Source organism: Oryzias latipes, chromosome 10 (assembly GCF_053564925.1).
Source record: "Oryzias latipes strain Hd-rR chromosome 10, Olatipes_Hd-rR_3.1".
Lineage (NCBI taxonomy): Eukaryota > Metazoa > Chordata > Actinopteri > Beloniformes > Adrianichthyidae > Oryzias > Oryzias latipes.
The window spans coordinates 33,081,866-33,107,740 of NC_136246.1; the positions used below are offsets into that span (position 1 = coordinate 33,081,866).

The 25,875-nt window shown below is 44.2% G+C and overlaps 1 protein-coding gene across 5 annotated transcripts in view; it reads right to left on the reverse strand.

Moving 5' to 3' along the window:
- Positions 1-5,590: 5,590 nt before the first annotated feature.
- Positions 5,591-25,875, reverse strand: part of glra1 (glycine receptor, alpha 1) — a 125,791-nt gene continuing 105,506 nt past the window's right edge. For all 5 annotated transcript variants that reach the window (XM_078954433.1, XM_078954432.1, XM_023959406.2 and 2 more), the window contains one exon: positions 5,591-12,052. In XM_078954433.1, the coding sequence (XP_078810559.1) occupies positions 11,768-12,052 (285 nt within the window). In that variant the 3' untranslated portion in view covers positions 5,591-11,767. The remainder of the gene's footprint in view (positions 12,053-25,875) is intronic.

Consider the following 25,875-nt stretch of genomic DNA (forward strand, 5'->3'; position numbering starts at 1 on the left):
CACCGACTGCTTCCTGTTTGGGGGACTGGGGTTCCGCGGGGTGGGGGTGGGGGCACCCTGGGGTTCTGGACCGTCAGTAGGGCTTTTATTCTGGTCTGAAGGTCCAGATGAATCTTTCTTACGGCACCGTTGAGCCTGAATTTGACCCCATCACCAACATTTACACCCACAAAAAGGAACTTTGTGGCCAAAAAAGATCCACTGACAAAACAAAGAATGGGGCGGGGACATCTGGAAAGAGTTCTGAAATGATGGGATTGCTCTAAGAAAATTTTAATCAGACAAAAAAATCAGTGATGAAAGTCTTCCGGGAATTCCCGGAAATCCGGGTTTTTGAGCAAACCGAACGTACTTTCCGGCAAATAAAGACCTGATCTCTACGGACAAATCGCTTTCCGGATTAAAAAATGGTCTGAAATCAGCTTGAATTTAGACGAAGGATTAATATTGCATTTCCAAAAATCTTCAAATACTGAAGAGCAGCAGAAAAAAAACGCAGATTCAAAAAGATATTTGATGTAGAAAATACTCTGGGTGGGGCTACACTATCCCAGCTCCACCCCTTTCTGATCATCCACCAGTCAAACAGATCCATGAACATCTTTGTTTTCCTGGTCTGAGCTGGAATCTGGATCAGACGATCAGAGCTGGAACTTTAAAATATTCATGGAATGAGGGCGGAGTCATGAGGGAGGGTGGGTTCACAACCACAAACATCTAAGAAACCATTAAAGAACAATTCTCTCCATGGCTTTCTGTTGTCCATGTTACACACCTTTTCACCACACAGCAACGTGACTGTCTCCCACTAGCCCTTGTGCTATCTTAGATGACCCCCCCTCCCATTGACATGTTCTCCCTACCATGACAAAGGTGGATAAAGGTGGAAAGATTTCATGTAATCCATGGACACCAGTGAAGATCACAAATCATTGAAGAAAAAAGGTTCAGAGCACTGTCTAGTGGGTCTAGATGACCCAACTCCCAATGTTAAAGTGCCTAGGATAACACAAGGGTTATAGAGAGACATAGTCACGTTGCTGTGTCGTGGACAGGTGTGTAATATGGACAACGGAACGCCAAGGAGAGAATTGTTCCAGGACGTTAGAAACACAATTATAGACAAACATGGTAAAGGTAAAGGCTATAAAACCATCTCTAAGCAGCTTGAAGTTCCTGTGACTACAGTGGCACATATTCAGAAGTTTAAGACCCACGGGACAGTAGCCAACCTCCCTAGACGAAGAGGAAGAGGAACATTGATGACAAATTGAGGAGACGGATAGTTGGAACTGTATCCAAAGAGCCCAGAACAACCTCCAAAGACATTAAAGGTGAACTCCTAGATCAAGGTACATCAGTGTCAGATCACACCATTCGTGGTTGTTTGAGCCAGAGTGGACTTCATGGGAGACGACCAAGGAGGACACCACTGTTGAAAGGAAATCAGAAAAAAGCCAGACTGGAATTTACAAAAATGCATGTTGACAAGCCACAAAGCTTCTGGGAAAACGATGAGACCAAACTGGAGCTTTTTGGTAAGAAACATCAGCTCTATGTTGGTAGACTCAAAAATGAAGCATCCAACCAAAAGAACACTGTCCCTACTGTGAAACATGGAGGAGGCTCAGTTCTGTTTTGGGGCTGCTTTGCTGCATCTGCCACAGGGTGTCTTGAAGTTGTGAAGGTCAAATGAAATCTCTAGATTATCAAGGCATTCTGAGTAGAAATGTGCTGCCTAGTGTCAGAAAGCTTAGTCTCAGTCTCAGGTCATGGGTCTTCCAACAGGACAATGATCCAAAACACACAGCCAGAAACCCCCAAGAATGGCTCAGAGAAAAGCGTTGGACTATTCTGAAGTGGATTCTATGAGCCCAGATCTGAATCCCACTGAACATCTATGGAAGGAGCTGAAACATGACATTTGGAGAAGACACCCGTCAAACCTGAGACAACTGGAGCAGTTTGCTCATGAGGAGGGGGCCAGAATACCTGTGGACAGGTGCAGAAGGCTCATTGACAAATACAGAAACTGTTTCATTGCAGTGATTGCCTCAAAAGGTTGTGCTACTAAATATTAAGTTATGGGTACCATCATTTCTGTCCAGCCCTATTTCATTAGTTTGTTTTTTTAAATAATTCTGTTAATCAACAACTCAAAAGTAATGGCTGATTTTGATTATTTAATTTTCAATACATTTTAATTTATTGTTACTTTTGAACGTTTCAAGTCATTTCAGTGAACATTGTGGACTTTCTTTCTTTAACTGAGGGGTACCAACTATTTTGTCCACCACTGTATTTACAATTTATAAAACTTAAATGAATTGATTCTATTGGTAACATGTAATTGAGTTAAATTTATTCAACCTAATTTCTTGTGTTTATACAACTCAAATTTACAGATTTATCTAACTAAATGTCATATTACTCCAATTCAATTGAATGTTTTTCCATATTAATTTATTCTTCTTCTTGAACTCTCATGTGTCTAAATTAGAGGCTGCAGATTTTCTCATTTTTATAAAATTAAAATAAATGATACAGTGTGGATTTACAAGATATACCATGTATTTAATTATCACGACTCTGACTGTAACTTCAGTTCTTATACCATACAGTTGCACTAGTGCTCCTAAATGACCTCATCCTCCTCTCCCTCCCTCTCACTCATGGTGCAGAAAGAATTAAACACAACAGGAAAAATAACTCGGCAAAACACAGTAAAACAACTAAACACATTTGGTCAAAAAGCCACACTTAAACCCAAATCCATCCAGACAGGCAAAGGGAATGGTATCCCACAATTCCCTGCGGTGCCGATCTAACAGCAGCACCAAAGTTACACCTACTTCATTGAATTAATTTGAATGAAAGTAAAATAAATGTCTGATAACTACGTGTTATTTTTAAGCTGACTTAACTAAAAAGAATTGATTTATCTTAACTGAAGCAAATAATTAAGTTAGATCAAAGTAAGAAATTTATCTTTCCAACATCCATATGTGGTCTTATCACCCTCTCATGGTGGAAAAAGTATTATCTGAGCTTCTTCATCCACTAAATCATCTTCAAATGGACACGCCATGCTGCTTCACCTCTCTGAAAACAAACTAACCTTCAACTGAACCTGCTCCAGACCAGGTTATGTTCAAAGCATGAGTTGCTATGGCAACTTGACCTACCCTGAAACATACCTCCATTTTTGGAACCGAAAGCTGAGGTTATCAACTTCCTTATCCTCAAAGTTACCGTGGTAACTAGCATAACCTGCTTTCTGGAATACCCCCCTGATTCCCGCTTCTGTTCAACAACAACAGCTGATGAGATCTGGAAGAATGTGCAGAATGTTCTGCACGCCTCCATGAACCCGAGGGCAGAACAAACTGCTGTGGTTCCTGCAGAATCTCTTTGAACGTTCCCCGTCACATCTGCTGCCGTTCAGGCGGACCGGGCTTTCCACACCCGGGCCTCCAGTGGTGTTACGTCTGAATCCCTCATGAACCATTTTAGGATGCAGAAACCAGCTTTGCATTGCAGGATGCATGGAAAATTCCTGCAGCCACAACAAATGCCTCTAAATAAATGGAATAAACAAAACAGGAAACAAATCTCATTATGCAACTACAGGCGGCAAAAAGCATTAAAAACAACCACAAAAATGTGGAATATTATTTTTTATATTGATCATTTCACTAATCAAAAGTGGTTAGGGTTAGAGGTCCTCCCCCTGTCATGTAGATTATGGTCTTCAGTTCCATCCAGAAGTCTTTTCTATTCCATCATCAGTGCTGAGCGTCTGTCCGTTGTGTTTCTGTAGGTTTGAATTCGCTTTAGAGCCAAAAATGTCCACTGGACAGACGCAGTGGACACAGGGACGGTCTGAAGCGCATGTGACTTCCTGAAACTTCTGTCCAATCAGAAGGTCTAAATACTATGACGCTGCCTAAGCTGCTAGACGGCCCTGCTGACACCAACTCAGAATCTGATTGGTTGAAAGAAATGAACGAACAACATTGTTTTAGCTTTAGAAGGCCTGCAGAACGGATAGTGAAGGCCTCTTTAGCTCTGCCTGGCGACAAAGGACAGCTGAAATGTGATTGGTTAAATGCTCCAATATGAAAATATGTCTGTCTGGAAGCAGCAGAACCATCCTAAACACAATAAGAGGGAATGGACAGACCATTTGGAAGGATTTAATGATTATGCATGGACAAAATATAATAATATGCTTTAAGGTGGCTAAAACCACACAGGAGAACTAAAATGAGGACAAACAGATGAGCTGACCATAAAGACCTGAGAAGCAGAGACTTAAATAGACTGAGGGTGATTAACAGGAATGAAGGCAGCTGTTGATGATCAACCAGGTGTGGCTGATGGGAGGACAACCGAAAACAGGATCAAACCACAATCATCACAATAACGTAAACGTTTGGAAATCATTTCAATAAAAATACTTTTCCTTCTGTTAAACGATAACTGGATTCTAATCCTCCCAGAGAGCCAAAAACCTGCAGAACCTGACGAAACCTCCTGGTTTTCTTTGTCAATCCAGCTGCAGGTGAAACCCGGTTCTGAAGCTGCTCTGCTGAACAAACTCACCGCACTGGCTTTCATTTCTTGCTCGAGTGGATGCTGGAGTTTCCTGAGGGTCTGCAGGCGGGGCGACTCCACGATTCGCATTGATTTTAAGCAGGTGAATCTGTTCCAGGTTCTGCTCACAGAGCGCTGAAACAGCCAAAAGAACCTTCCTGCAGGTTCAATGAAAAACATTCAAGTGATCTTATCTTTAATTCTGTGCGCCGCCGACTGCTCTTCGCCTCCTTTTGTTCTTCGTGTTGGAGCAAAAGATCAGAAAACTGTCAAACATGAAAGGAAATACTAAAAAACGTTGTATTAACTATGATGTTCCATCAAATACAAAAGCTGTTAGGCATTAAATGTTGGAAAAAAGTATCTGCTGTTGAAAGGCCTCAGGCCTGAGGGTTTGAACCTTAGCCTGCTGTTGTTTTTTGCAGGCGTCCCTGCTGCTGTTTACCTGGATCAGGTGTGTTTTGGCTGCAGCTGGAGGAGCAGTATGGGTCAGAGAATAAGCAGAGCACCTGACCTTGAGGCCTGAAGTTTGACGCTTCTGACAGAGACAAACGGCGTGAAGTCAGAAGGGAGGTGAAATGGACGTTTTAGAGGTGAAGAGGGTGTGTGTGTGTGTGTGTGTGTTTGTTTTTGTGAGTTATGAGGCTCAACTTTTTACAGGCACTTCAGGGGACCCTCCTTTCCTCGAAACCTTTCAGCTCAGTTTTTTTCTTTTAGGTCCACTTGAACTAGGAGAAAACAGAGTTTTATTTAAAACAACATAAGGAAATATAATACAGGAAAAATATATATATATTATTTTTTTGCTTTGCTAAAGTTGTGACAATGACTTTTATTTTGGCAAAAAAAACTACACAGAATACACACTTAAGAGCAAACATCATGAAGTTGTTAAAGTCGTTATTAAAATGTCCACTATACCTGCAGAGATCGCCCCCTATTGGCCATTTCCCATACTGTTTTGGTGCCCTTGTAAAAAACAGACAACCCTCAGTTTTCATTTATTTGCTATTTTTAATACTTTTTCATGAATGGTTACACAGATCCTTGAGTTGAATAACAGAAAACAGAAGCTCCAACTTCAACAACCTTGACAATGTTCAAAAACAGGTTGAGTTTTTTTTTTTTTTGAGAAAACTTTTAATCGTTTATAGAATTAGTAGTATGACATATTTCAATAAATATTTAGATATATACAGATACAGCAGAAACGGTACATTCTTATTTTTCTCTTCAAATTGCTTCACATTTTTGTACAAGCCAAAATATCTGCCTTTTTACTTATGCTCATGCAAAATATCACTTCTCAGATTAATGAAAAATAAAAAGGATTTGCTGATTCTTTTTTTTTCATCCTGCTTTGATGTGCACACTCAGATTATAAGCATCATAAGTAGCATTTTTCAATTTTGCAAATTAAACAGGTGCACTTTGTGCCAATACACAACAGAAGCAAGTAAAGCTAAATTAAGGCCATTCCAACTTGTGCAAATAAAATTCAATCAATAAATAATATTTCCTTTAGTTCACAGCAGTTCAGGGGTCACTGTATTTTTTTTCCTTCGTCCCTTGTGGTATAGGCTTGTACAGTTATTACAATAAAATATAAGTGAAGTGTACAAACTCCACTTAAAACCAGTGGAACCAATCACCAAGAAATCAAGCCATGCTTTTTTTTTTAAACCCAGTTCAGAACTTTCACAAACTCCTCCCTTATGTTTCAAACTAGCCACATCACATCAAAGTGTGATGAAATATTAACCCGGTTTCATAATGTGAAGTCCTCCCGAACCCAAACAACATCCTCAAGGATGAATGGAATGAGGTCAATGACACAGCGAGACTACGGTTCACAGGAGATCCACAGCAGGGAAAAGGCTCATGAAAGATGGCGGTTGAAGAGATGCATGATATGCTTGTAGGTCCTTGTCTGTAGTTGCATATTCAACCCCATATGGCACGAGAGAACGGACGTCGGCTTATGGAAGTGCTTCCAGTTGCAGCGTTTATGGCACACAAAGAAGAAAACGGTCATCTCCACAGAAAACTTTGTTCAGGTTTTGTTTTTTAACAGAAAACAGAATCAATTCTTTTATTTTTTTTTGTTTTTTTTTAACAAACAATCAGTAGTTCCTATTTTGAATTCAACATAGAAAAGTATTTTTTTCAAGGTTTGCAATCCCTCGTTAATTTTTGAGAAAGGGCTTCAGCTGCTACACTCTTTGGCTCCAGTAAGCTGCCTGTAGATTTAAAAAAATTTGTGTTTAGAGTTCTGTAAACATCCATCTATAGCAACCAATCTCAGAATTTATCATCCAGATTTTTCTACATCGAGCTGTACAAGTAATTTAGAAAAAAGAAAATATTTTGGGACTTTTTTGGGACCAATGTTAACATTTAACCCTTTAATACCAGAGCTGATACCGGCGATAAGACACAATCTTTGAGTGACTGTAACTCTTCAACCGTTTACGCAATTAACGTTATTCCAACAGATTCCGGTGTGGAAGAAAAGCATCTTAGCAACACTTTACAGTACTTGACTACTTTATGCTAGTAAAGTGTTGCATATAATTTCAAAGCTGCTACTCTCACATCTAATTCTGCTGGAATTCCTTCACTTGCGTAAACGGTCAACGAGTCACAATGATTCAAAAAACGTCAACGTTGGAGCTAAAGCTCCGGCGCTTTAAGCAGAAAGTGTTGATGTCTAAAACTAGCTTGATGGTTGCTCAGTCTGAGATGTTTTCTTTAATAGCATTTCAGCTAAATGACGATCAGCAATGCCCGCCTTCATGAAAACAAACAGAGGGACTAATGTGGTCCAACAGAACCCTTCAAAGACGGTGTTTTCATCGCCAACAGCCGCTCTGCCTATATGCTACACACATGCTATTTATGTATTTGAACATTTTAAGCTTCTTTTTGAAAATGTTTGATTCTTTGGTCCATAAATAACTACTGTCAGACTTTAACACATTAAAGGAAATCATGTGTGCTACTGTTTGATCAGCTGGTTTTGGACCGTTTTTGTCTTTGGTAGGCGGGCTTTACCTACAAAAATAAATGAGCCAGGGCCTATTTGGGGATGTAAATAGTTTCTTCAATGATCTGATATCAAACTAGTGCAGTTTACTGTAAGTCAAACTGAATCCTATGTGAAACTTTCCGCTGGAATTCCTTCGGTTTGGATTTTCCACTCAGGAGGTAAAACTAGACCTGAGATGCAAGTTGAGAAAGTTCATTTTAGCATCAGCCAAAGTTATAATTATAAAACTCTAAGTTTGTTTTCAAACAATATTCAATGGTTTTATAAGTTTGAAGATGAAACACAAATTCCTTTTTTCAGATGTTTTGGGTTCAGTAAGCTCTATTTTAGAGGGTATTTTCTTGAAAAAAACAACAGTTTTTTTTTAAATTTTATCCCAAACATCAATAATAAGTCACATATTTTTTGGAGGTATCTAATTAAATAGATTCATAATTAGCTATTCACCCTTTTTGTTTTAAATAAAGAATTAACAAATCTCCAATGAAGAGAAGCATCTGGATGAGTTTGATCAATCTGAGGTTGTGGATTTTCTGGCACTTTGACTCCCCAATAATCTCATGCTGGAGTATTCAGACTGGGGTGTGTTCGGCTTAGCCCTTCGGATCATCTTTACTCACCCCCAAAGCAAACAAAGTGATTCATCGTAGAAATGAAAAAATCTAATTCCGATAAACTGTTTACTTGTAGAAACAAAGAGGTTTTAGTAATGCGGTCACACAAAAACAAAACGTCTCAAAGTAGCAGAACTCCAACTTCCCTCTGGATTTATATTTGGCACAAAATCAACACAGATAAATTGTATAAATTAGCAGAGCTTTACGTTTGATGATCTGATAAATCCTTTTCCTTAAATGAGAATAATAAAATAATAATTTTATGAATCAAAAAGTCAAAATGCAACAGAGAAGTTAGCTGGTCCTGCAGGCTGTCACAGATGTTGTGAACCACATCAGTGGTCCACAATGTGTTCATTAAAATAAAAATACATCGACAAACACAACGGGATTCTGAACAACAGTGGAATCAAATACAACAGAAGAGCAAGAAAAAGCCTTTCTGCTAATGTTTTGAGACATTTACCGTGCGAAAACTTGCAGCTTTATCTTTTTTTAACCAGCAATATAATCTAGAATAAGCAATAACTTCTCTTCATTCATGAGATCACCAATGTGGACGTCTTTTCCAAACTCAAAGCACAATATTTCCAGGAGGGGTTGTAGCAGCTAGCACCTTTCTGCTTGGAAATGACTGAACTTGAATGTTTGATAGTTTGAAATGTTTGCAAACACAAAGTGCTGGAATCCCAATCTGGATACGGCTGCGTTCACACCCAACGTGATTCTCACGCCTCTGTTTAGACAGCAGTCACATTCTCCACCCACTGAACGCATCATGAATACCAAAGCCGAGTCCCTGATTGGTTGACGCAACTCGTTCTGGATGTTTAAACTCTGGAAACATGGCAGAACATCCTAGAATTCCGCCTCGCCTGACGGTCAAAATGTGGTGCAGGACCTCTGATCGCTGCGCAGATGGCGTTAGGTGTGAACGTAGCTTAAAATTCCTTATTAGATAACAGGAGATGCTAGCATTTAGCATTCTAGTGAGTTAATCCCACAGAATTGACTTTATCTTAGAATAAGTGTGAAGGTGCTGGGAAACATCTCCCGAGTCTCTCAGTAGTAAATCCTGGAGGTTATTTTGTTTCTGCTTTAGTTTTTTCTGTAAATCCAAATTTGAAACTTAATATTCCAGAAAAAAAGCATTTTAAGGCTGAGGCCAAATTTGGCGGATTTTTCTGTTTAAAACAGACTTTATGGTCAGCAAACACATATTTGTGGTGCAAACTACTTTTTTAAGTTAATCTCATCAGAGTAGAGCTCTAGAAAATTACATTTTCTTTGCTTTTACATTTTTTTTTAAAATTTGGAAATATTTTTGATGAGTGCATGTGAAAGAAAAGTGCATGAGCAGTTTGATTTCAAACTGGAATCGGATCAATGCTAATAATGCAAGTCGTTACGAAAAGAATGCATTTGAGTTTAGTCCTAAATGTCATTTAGGTTCGTCTCACAGCACAGAATGAGACTCAGGTGCAAAGATGCAGGTGAAGGTCAAATCCCACCAATAACATCCCATTACATAATATTGATCTGTCAATTGAAAATGAAGAGAAACGTCTGAACTTTGAGTTCACGCGTGTTGTAGCTCTGTTTTAGCCTTTTTCTGCTCTGAGCAGATTCTATCTTTAAATCTTCATGCAGTCTTCTGCTGAGGTCTTCCGCTGACGGCAAACATCACAACAACTGTGAAAAACGTTCAGGAACTTTCTCGGAGATGCTAGCAGCTGCCTGAAATGGAAGAGCTACGAAGACGAACCCAAAACCACGATTGCATATTCGGGTCATTGCATAGAAGCCTGGTGCAAAGCAGATCCGCATTCAAAGGTACCAGCCGGCCCGACCCACAGAACCCCCCCAAAAAGAACCCAAATTCTTCTGTTCTTCTGCGTGGGCCACGGTGAAGCTTCATGAGGCTTTGTGAAGGACATGAACACACAACAGCATTATAATCTGGAGTTTAGGTAGGAAGTGGGCGGGGCTAAACTTCTCACATTTAGGTGGGATCAAAGCAAGGAAGCACTACGAAGGTGTAAACATGTCAATGTTTCCAAAAACAAGAGAAACTGCTTTTTTTTTCTTCTTAAACTTCATCCAGTGCTGCGAAGAAGCCTTAGCCCCTCATTCTAAACTCAACCTAAAGAAAACCTGAGTACATTTACTTCTGTAGGTGTCCATCTCTGCCAGCTGATTGTACAGAATGCCCCCCCTCCACCGTAAAAAAAAGAATCATTTTGAACCTCAGCAGAAACAGATCCACACAGCAAAATCCAGAACAACGTTATGACAGCAAAACAAGGAGGAGACTTCTGGACCAACATGGATCCATGGAGACAGGCAACATCTGGAGGTTAAACCTCTTCTGATCAGACACACCGTCTGGAAAAAAGAAAACATCTGGATTCAAAGCTACACTTTCAGAGTCAGACATGGAGGTGGGAGTGTGATGCTGTGGGTCTGTTGGAAGGAAGGTCCAGGCAGGTTTGGGCAGCTCTTTTCCCCCCGAAGCAAACGTTTGTACTCAGGTTTTCTGGGAACTGCGTGCAGAAGAACGAAACACCAGAAGAGGAGCAAACCCGTTTTCACAGCTCTGAACAGGACGAACGTCCGCTCTAGAAAAAAAACAAAAACAAGAGAACAAATCCGCTTTTGACATCGAGGCGTTCCTCCAGAGAAGGGTTATGGGGGCGCCGCACCGCCGCATGTTCGTTTGGCACAAACAAAGAGGTACAAAAGCAGAATCCAAACCCAACGGTTGATGCGATACGAAAGTACGTAAGGACTGCTGATCGCAGGTTTCCGTCAGTCCAGAGGTTTTTTCTTTTTTCTGTCCTTCCGGTTCTGTCTGCGGCGGAACCTGGACCGACTGCAGTTTCTGTGGCGTTGGCAGCGGGAGGGCAGTAAAGCTCTGGCGAGTGCTTGCAATACACGTTTGAAGCAAATCTATATATAGGGAAGGCGGGATCCTTGCATACCTTTGTTATAGAAGCACTTATCCGCCTTTCTTCCTGTCTGTTCGCTCAGATGCCATCCGGTAGACACAGAGTTCCTGTTCTTTTAAATTATAATAGATATGAGTATGATACACAGCCTCTTGCACCCCCCACCCCCACCCGTTCCCATTGTTTCCATATAGAATTATATATATATATATCTGTCTTCACACAAAAACTCCAATTAAATACAAGATCCTCTCAGCTTCCTCCTCTCTGCTGCAGTTCCTTCACTCCCAAACAGTTTTTGGGGTTTTTTCTTCTTTTCTTTAATATATTGCCACATTCATATTTCATGCATTTTACTGCATTGCTATTGCACCGGTCCGCATTATTCAGAGGGCGTGAAGAGGAGACGGGGGGCGGGGGATTCAGGGGGGAGACGCCTCTGATGACCGCTCTCGGTTCAGAGGGATGCAAAATGCAACCGAACCAGGAAGAGGCTGAAAAAAGGGGGAAAGTGGGAAAAAAAGAGCAAAGTTGTCTGACTTCAGTCACCTCCTCGGCTACTGCTTATGGACGTCCTCGCTGCGGATGATCTTGTACGTGATCCAGTAGAAAATGTTAAAAATGAGGAAGACGAGCGGGAAGGCCACGCGGGACACCGTGTCGATGCGCTTGGCCCGACCGATGAACAGCTTCTTCATCTCCTCGATGCTCTTCTCGGGCGCCGCAGAGGTGGGGGCGTTGTTGTTGTTGCCCTTGATGGCCATGCCGTCCTTGGCCTGCAGGCAGGCGGGGCCCATGCCGTACCCGGGGAAGCCAAAGCGCCCGTCGCCCGTCTCGTCCTCCTGCAACACAAGAACACACGATTCAGGTTCTACACCGCTTCAGAACCTGAAAGGAGAACAGATAACATCTCTTATTGATCCAAGGAAGTGATCAGAAAACCTCCAGAGACCAAACTGTTGGATTCTGTTATTAAACGCAGACTTCAAACCGCCCAATCTGCCAGCACTGATCTTGGATCAGAGCTCGAAGTCAAAACATCACATTCTATCGTATTTCCTGCTCTGCTGTAAAATAATTAAAAAACAAACAATGGATTAAATTGATCTGCTTTTCCAGACGGTCAAAGTTCTTCCAATGTGTCCATCATTCATTCATACTTGGTGATGACAAAGACGTGGCTGCCAGTTCGCACCTGCAGCCCCTCTGACCCTCACCTGGACATTCATGCACCAGGGGGCCACACTGGAGGCAGGGAGGGGGGAGTGTCTAGCCCAAGGACACAACGACAGTTGACTGGGGGGAGCGGGGATCAAACTGCCGACCCTTCGATCATTGGACGACCTGCTCAACCTCCTGAGCCACTGCCGCCCGTTAACCGTGCAATGGGGCAACCTGGCATCTCTAAAGCGCTGCTGGCTCCATGAGCAGCACTACAGGAAACACGGCTGCCTTACTGAGCTCGGATCCACAGCTCCACCCGGGCCTCAATAAACACTCCCGTGGGCCGGAGTGGTCTTCTGCCGGGGACGTGACGTGCCGCGGGGCAGAAAGCGGCTTTCTGATGACAGACAGGATTAGCGTTCAGTGTATTTAAACACGTGTGTGCAGTGACGTGTGTTTCAGAGGATGTTCGATTGGCTGTTCTGCATGTCAATCAAGTCCCGTCCTTCTCGGTGAGGATTTTGATTTGCTGACAGATTGTCTAGAAATATACTTTTAGTTTTTCTGGTCATTTATCTTTGCTGGCCTGCGATTGACCCTCACGACCTTGAAGATCGACCGGTGGATCACGATCGACGTAACGAGCATTCCTGATGGTCTGAAGCAGTAGAAATGAAGGTTTTGTAGTTTCTCTGTTTTTCTTCTGCTTTCAGTCCCTCCAGGTTTGGATTAATAATCTGACACAGATTTAGTTTCAGTTCATTGAAGCTCTGGGTGGAACTCAGATGTTTTCCTGCTCAGACCACACATTTCAGTAATTTAGCTTCTGGTTTCGTTTATTTCTGAAAACATTTTCCGTCCTCGTGTTTTTGCTTCTCCGGTCCCTTTTCTCCTCACTCAATGGACTCTTCAAAGAAAGAACCTCTGAAGCTCCGCCTAATCACATAAATGCCACTTCATAACGCGCCGAGCCACAGCGTCCACCGCTGAGCTCTTTCTAATGATTTTTCTACCAGTATTTAACAGAGCTTCTTCTTTCTGCTCCATCAAACACGCAGCTGTCCGCGCTGAAGGTGGATGTCAGCAGAGTTCCTCCCACTGAAGGATGGGGACGCATCCGGAGGTCATGGGGGTCACCGCGGGGAGTCGGTCCTCAGATGGAGATGCTTTTATCCTCTGAGGAACGTCTGCTCTCACAGGTTAACAGCACTAATTCAACATCTTTTTCAGCCTTTCGTTGGTTCAAGACTGAAGGAATATTTTGGACAAAAAGCTGGAAGAGTTCTGGGAATCCTCAGACGGACCTTCTGCTGGATCTCTCATAGAAATGGAAAAGAACGAAGATGATCCTCCTGACCTTTGCTCCCTCCTGCTTTATACAACCAACTGGACATATTTGGCTTAGATTAGATATCCTTTTGATAATTCCGGTGAAATGTTTAACTTTTCAGAGCCGGATGCTTTAGCTGCAGTGTCGACGTTCTTTTGACTGCCGTAGCTCTTCAACCGTTTCCATAACTCAGGTCGAGGCGTCAGAAGACGCTGGAATTACGATGATAAACGGCCACAAAGTCACGCTAAACATCTTTGGTGTTAGAGGGTTCAAATCCTGATAAAAGCTCAGACCGGATTTATTGTTTGCAGCCGGAATGTCACACATTTATGGATGAGATGATGATGTCACTGTGAAGGGAAATTCAGTGCAGAAGGCCACGCCCCCTCTGCCTTGAGATTGACATTTATACTGTATATTGCAGGTCATTTAACTTAAACTATTCACATGTTTTTTTATTTTTAGTAGATTTTTTTCGGTTTTGTGGCCTGATAGCTGACAGACTTTCACTCACAGCGTCTCTGCTCTCTTGTGTGTTTGCATCGTCTCTGTTTCTTTCTGAATGTTGCTCCATTTGCAGCTGTGACACTTGTGAGTGTCGGTCTGTGTGTAGCAGACACAGACGTGTGCGTCTGTAGATGGATTTGTGTGTTGAACCACAAGGCAGTGAACCTTTTTAGCACTGTCCCTGTTCTGTCCTTGCATCCACACCCAGTCATTTATTATTATAGGTGCACGCTCAGAGACGTGCACGCGCTCCCACACACACACACACACACAAACCGCGTTGACGTGTTGGCTGCAGAGACAGCCGACCTCCGCCTGTCCTTCAGTGACGCAGCTAAACTATTACAGATGCTCGGCTTTATTTTCTCTGCCGTGAGATTAATGTGGACGTGAGGAGGAGGCCCAAGGAGGAGAGGAGGAGACGCTACGGGAGGAGGCCTTCGTCCGGAGGACACTGCTGTGTTGTCGGTAGAAACCTGGGATGACCCAGGTGATTCATCTCATGCTTCCTCAGAAAAACCTGCGTTAAAGGAGGTACGTACACGTTGGTGGGGGGGTGGAGGAGGTGAAGAAAAGATGGAGGAAAGGAGCTCCACCCTTCTAGCTTCAGGTGAGGGAGCTGTGGAGGCTGTTCATTGTGTATTTTCAAGGAACACCAACAACAGAAGCAGAACCCAGGAGATACCACGGTCTGAGGGAATACTGGATTCTGATTGGCTGCTGGGTGTGCATTAAAAAGTGATACCACACGCCGAAAAAGTAGTTCCGGTCAGATATTTTAAATGTTCTGTATCACTGCGCCGACTTCTCTAAAACAACCTTTAGCTTCATCATCTGGACAGAAACCAGCGGTAAGAAAGGAACTTTCTCTCTGAACTGATGCTTTGTTGAACACATCGTGATCATCAGCATAGATATATCGCTTTCCTTTGCCGCTGTGGTCGAGATTGGAGGTTGGAGCAGCGGAGCTTTTTGTGAAAAAAGCGATCCAAACCGGAAAAATAAAAGGAATAAACTTGACTTTATCCAAGCGCTAGAATAACTTGTTTGTTTGGTGTGTTGTGGAAATGAATTGTGCGCTTTGCAAGTGTTTGTGTGTACTTCACGTACCAGTCGGAACTTTCATTATTAAGGACTTTGATGTTTATCCTGTGGATGTGCATTGTAACTTTTGTAAATTTATAGTGGGAGGTTTATTTATGAATGTATTTATTCGCTAAATAATGTGAATTTAAAGCAATTCTTGAATGAATTTAGACTTGATACATGAACTTAAACAAGAACGTAATTACAGTAAACGAGTGAGGTTGCTTATCAACTGAGGCGCTTCAAATTACATCAATGTTTTGTTTTTAATGGAATTTGAATTTGTAACTATTTATCACTATTGTTGTGTGTGTTTAAGTTTTTTTCCTACTGACTGCTGACTAATCAAATGGAAATTAGTTAAAGATTAGGAATTGATCTTAAGTGGCAGTCTGAGTAAATCGATCTTCAACGTTGGACGCTCAGCCCTTTTCAAGTGTGGGAAAAGCCCACCAGAAAATTAGGAAACACTTGACAAGGACTAAGAACGGATTGAATCTTCATTTCTTTCGTGAGTGACCGTGGTAAAAGTAGGTTACTGGCCTTCCAAGTGTGTACTATCTGCATTAACGTCAGACGGTTCAGGGTTCCACGTCGTGTGTTCATTTCTTCGTTGGCCGCTAACCCTTACGTGTCAACGACAGCTGGGGGAGGGGGGGCTGGATCAGCCGCTGGAATGTCTGTTGCTGATTGGACAAACCAAATGGATTTTTCCGTGTGCTGTACAGCAGTGCCACCTTTCAGTCCACTTTCATTCATCCATGATCTGGGCCGACACGATTCCTGAGGTTTCACATTCCAGCCTCCACCTTTTCCTGTTTTCTCGGTTCTTCCGGTTCCTTCCTGCTCCACCCCCCCGTCTCTGCTCCACGTTTAGTGCGTTCTAGTTTTTCAGGGATCTGTCCCACTCAAACCACTGATTGGAAGCAAAAGTCCAGTTTTCGTCCTGGTTGTGGAGCGGCGGTTCACCTGTTCAACTTACATAGAGAGCCTGAAGGATCATGGGAGCTCCCCTACAGTCCACATGTGCTTCGTAGACTTGGAGAAAGAGTTGGTTCGCTTCTACCACGACTGTATCCCGACGTTCAAGATCGCGCTGAACGCCTTGAACACACTTTTAGTACATGGTAGCATCACATGTAAGGGGAGGAACCACAGCCCCTCCAAATCAAGACGAACCAGATCCAGATCCACGTGGAGACTTTCTACCTTCTGTAGATGGAAGAGACGTTTTCTAACGATGCTCTTGAGTCTCCCTGCAGAACCGGGTCGTTCAAACCCGTTTGTAAAAACAATGTGCAGCAGTCTGACCAGACAGACTGAAGAAGACCAGATCCTGCAGAGAACTGCTACAAGTCATAAAAAAATGGAAAGAATGAGAAAGGAAAGCTCAGAAATGAGTTGAAAGCAGGGAAACGAGAAAGATAAAAGACGAGGGTTACAAAAGAAAGAGATGTGATTTATTTTTAGGGAATAAAAGAATCCAAGGAGCCGGCCCTCTTTGGTTCTCCATCTGTCATGGCTTTATCTCCTGATTGGATCGCTCGTATCTTCACCTCACTGATGTGATTACCTGAGCAGATTATCATGAGCAGTCAGCAAAGGTTACCGACTGGTGTTTAAATAAACGCCTCTGTCTGTTTTTCTGATCCGCCTCGCTTTCTGCAGCTATGAACGCAAATTTGAGAAGTTAAAAGAAGTTCTGAATGAATCTTCATTATCAAGATGCAACGATTCCTACAATCCATGCTTCCATGATCGGGGACTTCTGAGATTTTCTGAGATTTTAGTGATTGTTATGACAACAGATTAAAAAAAGTAGAACCTTTTGTTTGCTTAAATAATTTCCATTAAAATGTTGGTTTTAACGGGACTTTAAGCAGCTCCAGGCAGCAGAGAAAACAGACTCTGATGCTCATAAAAGGTGGTTCTTCCTCTCAGCTCTGCAGCTTTCGTTTGCAGACGTCTGTCATTCTCAGTTTCTGGTCCAGAAAGGATTTGGAACATTTTCTTTTTTTTTTTTTTTTTTTTTTTTTTTTTTTTAACTTGTCCTGTCCAACAGCTAGGCAAACAGATGAGAGCTGAGGGCCTCTTGTGTTGGACATATTTTACTTTAACAAGAGGGGTTATTCATCTTCAGACAAACCAAAGGTATGTCTGAATAAACCCCTTTTGTAATTGAGGCCAAACTTTATTAATTTCAATCATGTTTGAAAATCTTTGGTGTTGGACCGGACGGAAAAGGAAAGAGGGGAAGAAGAGAGAGGGACGTTAGAGAGAGGGGGGGGTAGGAGGGTGATAATAGGAGGGGAAGGGGGGTAAGACCATGAAGCAGCATAGAGCAGACAGGTTTACTGGTTGTTTATCGTTACGGTACGGTTCAAATGTAGTACAAAAAGGGCGGGGCCTGTTCACACACACTCAAATATTATCAACACACCTGCTAGCCGCAAAAATGTCCACATGTCAACATGCACACAAAACAGATAGTGTTCACGAACGCATACCTATGCCTTTAAACCAACTAGTGTGAAATCTTTCATTCATTCAATCATGCAAACTATTAGTGCAAAGGTGAGCTAACACCTGTGCTCAGGTGAGTGTTTATGTTCTTCTAAAATGGATGGTGGAATGTGAAAAGAAGGAGGAGGAGCGCCCAGCCACCCCCACACCCATACCCCCGCCGCAGCAGCAGCGGCAGCCGGAGCCCCCCCAACGCCACACGGGAACAGGCAGGGAACAACCGCCCCCCGGGCGACCAAGACCGCCACCCAGGCCAGGGCCAGCAGGACCGCCGCGAGGCCCCCAGAGCCAGAGAGCAGGGAGGCGCAGAGGGAAAGAGAGCGCCGCCCCAGCCCAGCCAGGAAAGCAGCCCCCCGCCGCGCCGGAAGAGCCCAACGCAGGGCCCCACCGGAGAGGGACGCCCACAGCCCCAGACGAGCACCCCACCACCACCCAGGAGTTCCGGGCATCCCCCCGCCCCGACCCCAGGTACGAGCCAGGACCCCCCAAGGGAGACCCGCTCCGCACTCCAGGCAGCCACCCACCCGGCCCACGGTTGGTCCAGGCAGGAGCAAGGCAGGGGCCCGCCGCCCCCGCCCAGGAGGGGGGAACCCCGGGGAAAAAAGGGCGGCCCACAAGGGATGTTATAAATATGGCCCGACCAGGCTCGGCCATGTTGGAAGTTTGGCGGGGCCCAGCGTCCAGGGGCAAGGACCAGGACCCACCCCCCAGGGACACGAACACCCCCGGCTCAGGTGTAATATGAACCCCCCCACCGTGCGGAGAGAGCACCGCCGGGCCCAGGGAGCCGGCACCCAAGGGACACGGCCGCCATCGCCAAGGGGCCCGCACCCCCCACCAGGGAAGGGGTAGGGGACAGATGGACCCAGGTCCCACCTTCCTTGTAAAATGTGTGTGCGTGTATGGGTGTTTGAGAGGGTGTTTGTGTGCATGTGTGTGTGTGTTTATGTTTGAATGTATATATTGAAGGGGGAGGGGTGTGTGTACTAAGGGGGGTGCAGTTAAAATTGGCGAGTAGGGCACTAAGGGGACATCTCCTGATTACTCACAGTGATGTCCCCTCACCCTCCACACCAAGGGGCCCTAAATGTCTAAGGTGCGGTTAAAATTGGCGGGTAGGGTGCCAGGAGGACATCTGCTGCTTGCTTGCAGTGATGTCCAAGCACCCCCCCTACCAAGGACCCTACATGTCTAAGGTGCAAATAAAACCGAAAGAGGGGGGGCCCACTCCATACGGCAACCATAGGAGGGGGGCCACTCCCAAGTAGCCCCCCCCCCAAGGCGCATCGCAGATTTGGAACATTTTCAATGCAGGAGCACCACAAAGACCGGCAGGTGTGAGATCCTGGAGGCGGAGCTTAGCTCTTAGTGTGATCTACCATGTTTCCTGATGAGTGCAGGAAATGTCAACGTAGGAGAAGTTCTGAGGAGCTGAATCGACTAAAACAGGACAGAAAAACACGAAGGGACCAAAGGGATCCGGACAGAAAAACGCTCAACGCGACACCACAAAAATATGAGAGACAGGGCAGAGCGAGGCTGGAAGCAGAGATCTATAAATACTGACGGGTAATCAATCAGCAACAGCAGATCAGGGACTCAGAACTCAGAACAAACTCAGCAGAACCTTCTGGAAACCTGACAGGAGTTAGCTAAGACAGTCATAAGGATATGTCCACCACATCCGCCTGATGCACGTCGAGACGTTCGTCCCAGTCACGAGGCCAAAATGGATCCATTACTTCCTTAAAGCAGCTGCTCTGACCGTTAACTCAAAAGCCCCAAAATGACGAATTAAAAAAAACAGATGATTATGAAAGGTTTCTTCAGGGAGAAAGCAGCCGATGAGGGAACGGATAGTTACTTCAAAATAAAAGAAATCCAGATACAGACTCTTATGTTACAAAGATGTTGCTAATCAAGTTGATAATTTACCTTAATTATTATATGTGGAAAATACCAGTTTTATGACGGTATTGTTTTATTTTGTAGTATTTATCCGTCACACCTTAAAAGTCGGACACGGCTGAAGTTGGCGTCTGTCCATCACCAACAGTCGGAAGAGTCTCGGTGTAGATCTGGTGATTATTGCTGCTGACTTTTTCTATCACAGCTCTGCTCTGATAAATGAACGACTCGGTGTCACAAACCGGAACCATGAGCAGTTTTCAAACGGTGGGTTCTTCCATACGTCACCACCGAATCCCTGATTGGTCAAAGGTTAACTGCTTTAACTTCAAACGCGCATTCAATGGAGGCAAATTTTGTATGTAGAGACCGGAAAATGACTAAAAAATGTGCGCAGCAAGGCGTGAACGTGAGAATTTTGAACCTGGAAGAAATGAAAAAGACATTCAAGGATTTTTCTACAGCTAATGAAGAAAGACCAGCCTTTCTGTTACATTTCTACAAACCAGAACCGACTCGTGCACAACAACCACTTTGTCTAATGAATCTTCATCGTCTGTAAGACATTTTTAAACTACGCTCCATTTAGAAGCATTCTCATTGGAAAAACAGATTTTCCAGAAACCTAAATCGATTCTGGCCTCATGCAAAGCCGTCTGTGAACATTAACCCAGACTGCGGTCTGAAAGCAGTCGGCTATCGCTGCAGAGGAGCAGCTATGCAGCGACGTCCTTCCACCTTCCATCCACTCATGTGTGGGACAGAAACACTGATATCAACAGAACTCTGATGAAGGTCTGATCTCTGTTTTCTCTGCAGATTCTGAGAGAAAACAGTAATGAGGTCCGAGGAAAACAAGAAATCCTCATTGGAGAGTTATTAAGGCGTCTCCGTTTCAGCAGCAGCGTTTAATTAGTTTGGCTTTAGCGGGATTTTCTCATGCAGCTCCTGCAATTATTCTTTTTTCTTCATTTTTCTATCCTGTTTTCGACAAACTGCAGATCTCTGCCACCAGGCCTCTGCAGAGCTGCAGGACCCAGAAGTGCTTCTTCATCTGATCCATGAGATTGACCCTGTTTTCCTCCTCCTCCTCCTCCTGTGCGTGCATTAATCCATGCTGTGTTAATGTCTTTTACTCATCAAGCTGCTGACCTGGAATGATTATCCCCACGATCTGCTGCTCTCCTTCTTTTCTACTTCTTCGTCATGACATTCACACGAAAAGCTCTTCTCCACATCCTGCAGTCAAGCTCTCAAAGTCTCTTACTAGCGTCTGGTGACGTGACATTTTAGATCAAATACAGTAAATTATTAAAGTGAGAAGCTAGATTTTGAGCTTTAATGCATAGATGTTTATGTCTAAAGTATCCTAAACCACTTTGCAGTCCTCATGGTGTCTTCTTCTTTATTAGCAAACGCCTGATCCAGGTCATCAGCAGGTGAGACATGGAAACCCACAAAACGCAGCTGGACGCTGAATCTGAAGGTCTGGAGGGTGAATCACTGCAGGCTCCAATCCTTTTATTTTGAAAGGTTTTTGATAATAAACAAAAACCTGTCCCAGGACAAACATGCATAACGCTGCGTCAGGTTGAGGTCGACAAAACTCCAGAGGTCGTTGTAGACTTAAGGTAGAGGCGTGTTTGAAATTTGGAGAAAATTGCATGAACAAAAATGTCGTTTGTGGAAAAACACAAAAAATGCCGCCAAGCCGTAGGCCATCCCATAATAATTTCAAATCTTCCTTAGGATATCCCCGTCATGTGTGTTTTGGTTTTGTTACTGTATTTTGAAATCTTTTTTTCTTTTCTTGGCCCCATAATTGATATTCGACCCATCGCTTTGACCTCTGTGATGTCATCATCTTGGCGTGGGGTCGTTCGCTATGCCCAAAATAATTGTTTTCGCCGGGACATAGGTGTGTGAACATTTTGATGATTTTCAGGCATGTGGCGGGGGTCAGATTTCCTGCTCAAAGATGAAAACCATCTGGTCCTTGCAGTCAGTGATGCTGCTGCTGCCAGCAAAAGTTATACATTCATAACTGCAGGAAACAAACCAACCACCAAATCCCACTGCAGAGCAGCGTTGGGGGCGGGGCCTGATACCAGCAGCTCCTTGCAAACCTTGTAGTGCCAGAAATCCTCTTGTTTCTTCATCTGTTGGTAATCCCATTAGCAGAGTTTTTCGGGGACGCTGTGTGAAGACGCATAAAGGTCAGCCTCCATGGAAGCGTCTTTCACCCCTGTGGTCACAGAATGCTGATAGACGTCACACCTGTGTCTGGTTAGCTTTTATACAGCAAAAAACCATGCAGCTTCAGCAGCTTCTGCCTGTGGGGGGCGCTGTCTGACCAAACCGTGGAGAGGAATGCTTTCATCTATGCGTCCCGTTAGGCGCCTAAACCTCTTCACAGCGGTCACAAGCAACTACAAAGTTTCTGCACTTTGTTTTGTTTCGGTTTCTCGGTTGCCAGGGTAACGCCTCAGCCTCCTCCCATTGACAGTATCAAAGAACTGGACTGAGTGAGTGTGACATCTTTAAAAGTCCACGGGCGTGTCCAAATTGGAGGGCTGCGTCCTTCCCGGTCACCGTTGGACGAGTCCTTCGTTGAGCGGGTGGGCCGGATGTTAACGGCTGGGAATTTGGACGAGTCTAGCCCTTTAGACAATCAGTGAATGTCCTATCGCCTAGCAACCGTGAGTCCCGGACAGAGAGGAGTAGTGAACCAGGCGTGGAGCTCGAAATCTTACTGTCTTCTTTGATCCAACTTTTAATCTTGGAGGTGTGATTACAAAAATGTGTCATTATCTCCAACTCTGGGTCCCACTGCACAGTCCACCATTGTTGTCAGAAAATCTCCGGGGTCAGCAGCAATGCATCTTGGGATATGCCCTTCATAGAGGGGCCACATTTGAAGGAGTCGTTGGATTTGGACAGCACTAGTCGCGGCGCTGTGACGTCAGCAGAACGCAGCCCTCCAATTTGGACAATCAGTACTGAAGACGCCATGTTGGAGTCAGACCTCGTGAGTAAACAGTCATTGGTTCGAGTTGCTCTGAGTCAACGTTTCTATGGTAACCATTCTCACCAGTCAGGAGTGAGCTTTTTGGAAGGCCACACCCCTACCACTAGAAAGTGGTTAATGTCTATCAAAAGCTTTCAACTTTGGACGTGGGGGCCAGTAGGCTCCACCTACTTTATTTTAGAGCGCCAGTTCATCGCCTGTCCGTCCTGGGGGAGGATCCCTCCTTCATGTGGACCCCCCTGAGGTTTCTTCTTTTTTCCCCGGAATCCGGTTGTTTTAGGAGTTTTTCCTTACAGAGAAGGGGGGGGGGGCCTAAGGGCAGGAATGTCTGTTTAGTTATTGAATTCTAGGTATTCATGATCCTTATTATTTTATGTTTTCTATACGATATTGGCCTCTTATTGGTCAGTGGGACGTCTGCTGGGTCCACCTAAAAACGAGCTACAAAGGAAAAGAAATTCACGTTTCAAAATAAAAGCCTGACAGGCTCCAGCCGCTGTTTTACATGCAGAACATGTCTTTTCTCCTACAAGGTCGAGCACCTCCTAATCTAATCTGGACACAGATTAGCGAAACGCCGAGTTCTAACCTGTCAATCTTCAGCTTGACTTGGTCTAATGGGAGTCACTGATTACTGCAGCAGTGAAGCTCCTCTTCCTCACACAGCCGTATCTTTTGACTCCTTCAACCTCTGGGATCCAGGATTCAAACCATCGCCTCTCCCCACCTCCCGAAAAATCTTGATTGTGGTCAATTGATGTGAGGAGAGTCAGTTTGACTCTTCTGGGGTCATTTTGACCACGTCCTCTAAACTCCGCCTCTTTTCTCAGAGATCAGAGGCTCGAGGGAGGAGGTCAAACTGCATCAGTACCCTTCACCCCCCAGCAGGGGGCGCTGTCTCTGCATGGAAAGGCAGATGAGCCTCAGAGGGCTGCGGTCTGCCCCTCCTCATTAGACGGCCTTGTGAAGCAGGTAGCATTGGTCCGATCGCCTCCTTCTGGCCCCCTTCCCCCTTCCCTCCCTGGACTATCAGTGATGGATCAATGAAGCATCGGGGCAGAAAACAGAAATCAGCAGGGGGGGGGGGGGGGGGACCTGCAGTACAACCGCCCCGTCAGCTGCAGCCGTTTGGAGGCAGGAATCCTGGATTCAGTCCGTTCTGCACAGAGACGTTCTCAGCAGAACCACGAGTCATAGAGCCGCACTACAGAGCCGTCAGGTGGGTTCAGAACCCTCCACCTGTTCTCCACTCAGCCTGAGGATCCAAACGGATCACAGAAACACGGAGAACAGGCAGGAAAACCAGACTTTTCTTTCATTAGCTGTGTTTTTGACATTTAATCAGAGACTTTTAATATTTGCTCACATTAGGGCGGGTGAATAATACAATAGAAATACTTTTTCATACATTTCTGGAGCAGTTTTAACATTTTCGGCGTTGATCGGCCAGATTTCTGCAGTTTTCTTAGTTTTTTTCAGCTGACAGCGGATGCTGCAGCAGCCAATCTTTGCTCAGGAAACGGTTTTCTTTTTCTTCTTAAATGATGATGATGATGATGATGAACCTGTCAGTGAACTCCCACACATTATGATCTGTAGGTTTGGGGTTTAAACTCCTTTTTTATCTCTTTTCTGGTCATCTGAAGCATGGACAGAACGGAGCGGAGCTGCAGGGATCGTGTCCAGCAGCAGAAATGCCGGAAGCCCCTTTCTGCAGGTTTCCAGCTGCCAGGAGCGGTTTGGAGGTCAGAGGTCGTGGTTACATCACAGAAACCAGAAACAGCTGGACTTTCCTCCTTTCTGGAGCATGTAGGAACCGGCTCGGACCACGTGTGAACGTCTCGTTATCCTCAGACAGCTGCTCTGCTGCAGGCCGGCGGCCAGCTGGAAACCCGGCCGAGGCTTCACGCCGCCAGAAACGAGCTCAACGAAGCACACGTGAAGCTCAGGGCCCTCGCCATCGCCATCGTGAAGATATTCTACAGCGGAGCGGGCAGGATTAACGTTCAGGATCACATTAGATCTACTCCTGCAGTTATTTTATGATACTTGGATCTGAATAGGCTGTTTGAGATTTTCTGCCCCAATCGTTTGTCTTCTTCCAGTTTCGGTGTTTCCTTCTGCTGAAGTGATGCTGTGAAACGCCGCAGGAGCTCCAGACGGAGGGCCGACTCTCAGACTCCGCCTTCGCTTTAACCGCCGTCAAACCTTCCTTCTTTGAAGCTCAGTCTTTATTTCATTCAGTCTAGTTTTTCTTTTTTCATTCAATTACAGAAAACATGTGAGTAGCAGGTTTTTACATTCCCTGACTACAACAACAACAGCAACAACAACGACGACGAAAACAAAAGCAACAACAGGAACAACAACAACAATGTTGACGACAACAACAACAACAGCAACAACATTAACAGAAACAACAACAACAACATCAACAACAACGACGACAACAACAAAAGCAACAACAGCGGGGTATTCCAGAAAGCAGGTTATGCTAGCTCCCACGGTAAGTTTGAGGCTAAGGAAGTTGATAACCTCAGTTTTCGGTTCCAGAAATGGAGGTATGTTTCAGGGTAGGTCAAGTTGCCATAGCAACTCATGCTCTGAACATAACCTGGTATGGAGCAGGTTTAGTTGAATGTTAGCTTGTTTTCAGAGAGGTGAAGCAGCATGGCGTGTCCATTTGAAGATTATTTAGTGGATGAAGAAGCTCAGATAATACTTTTTCCATCATGAGAGGGTGATAAGACCACATATGGATGTTGGAAAATTCAACTTTTTTACTTTGATCTAACTTAGTTATTTGCTTCATTTAAGATAAATCATTTGTTTGTTAAGTCAGTTTAAAAATAACACGTAGTTATCAGACAGTTATTTTACTTTCATTCAAATTAATTCAATTAAGTAGGTGTAACGTTGGTCCTGCTGTTAGATCGGCACTGCAAGGGATTGTGGGATACCATTTAATTTGCCTGTCTGGACGGATTTTGGTTTAAGTGTGGATTTTTGACCAAATGTGTTTAGTTGTTTAGCTGTTTTACTGTGTTTTGCTGAGTTATTTTGTCCTACTGTGCTTACGTCTCTGCACCATGAGTGAGAGTGAAGGAGAGGATGAT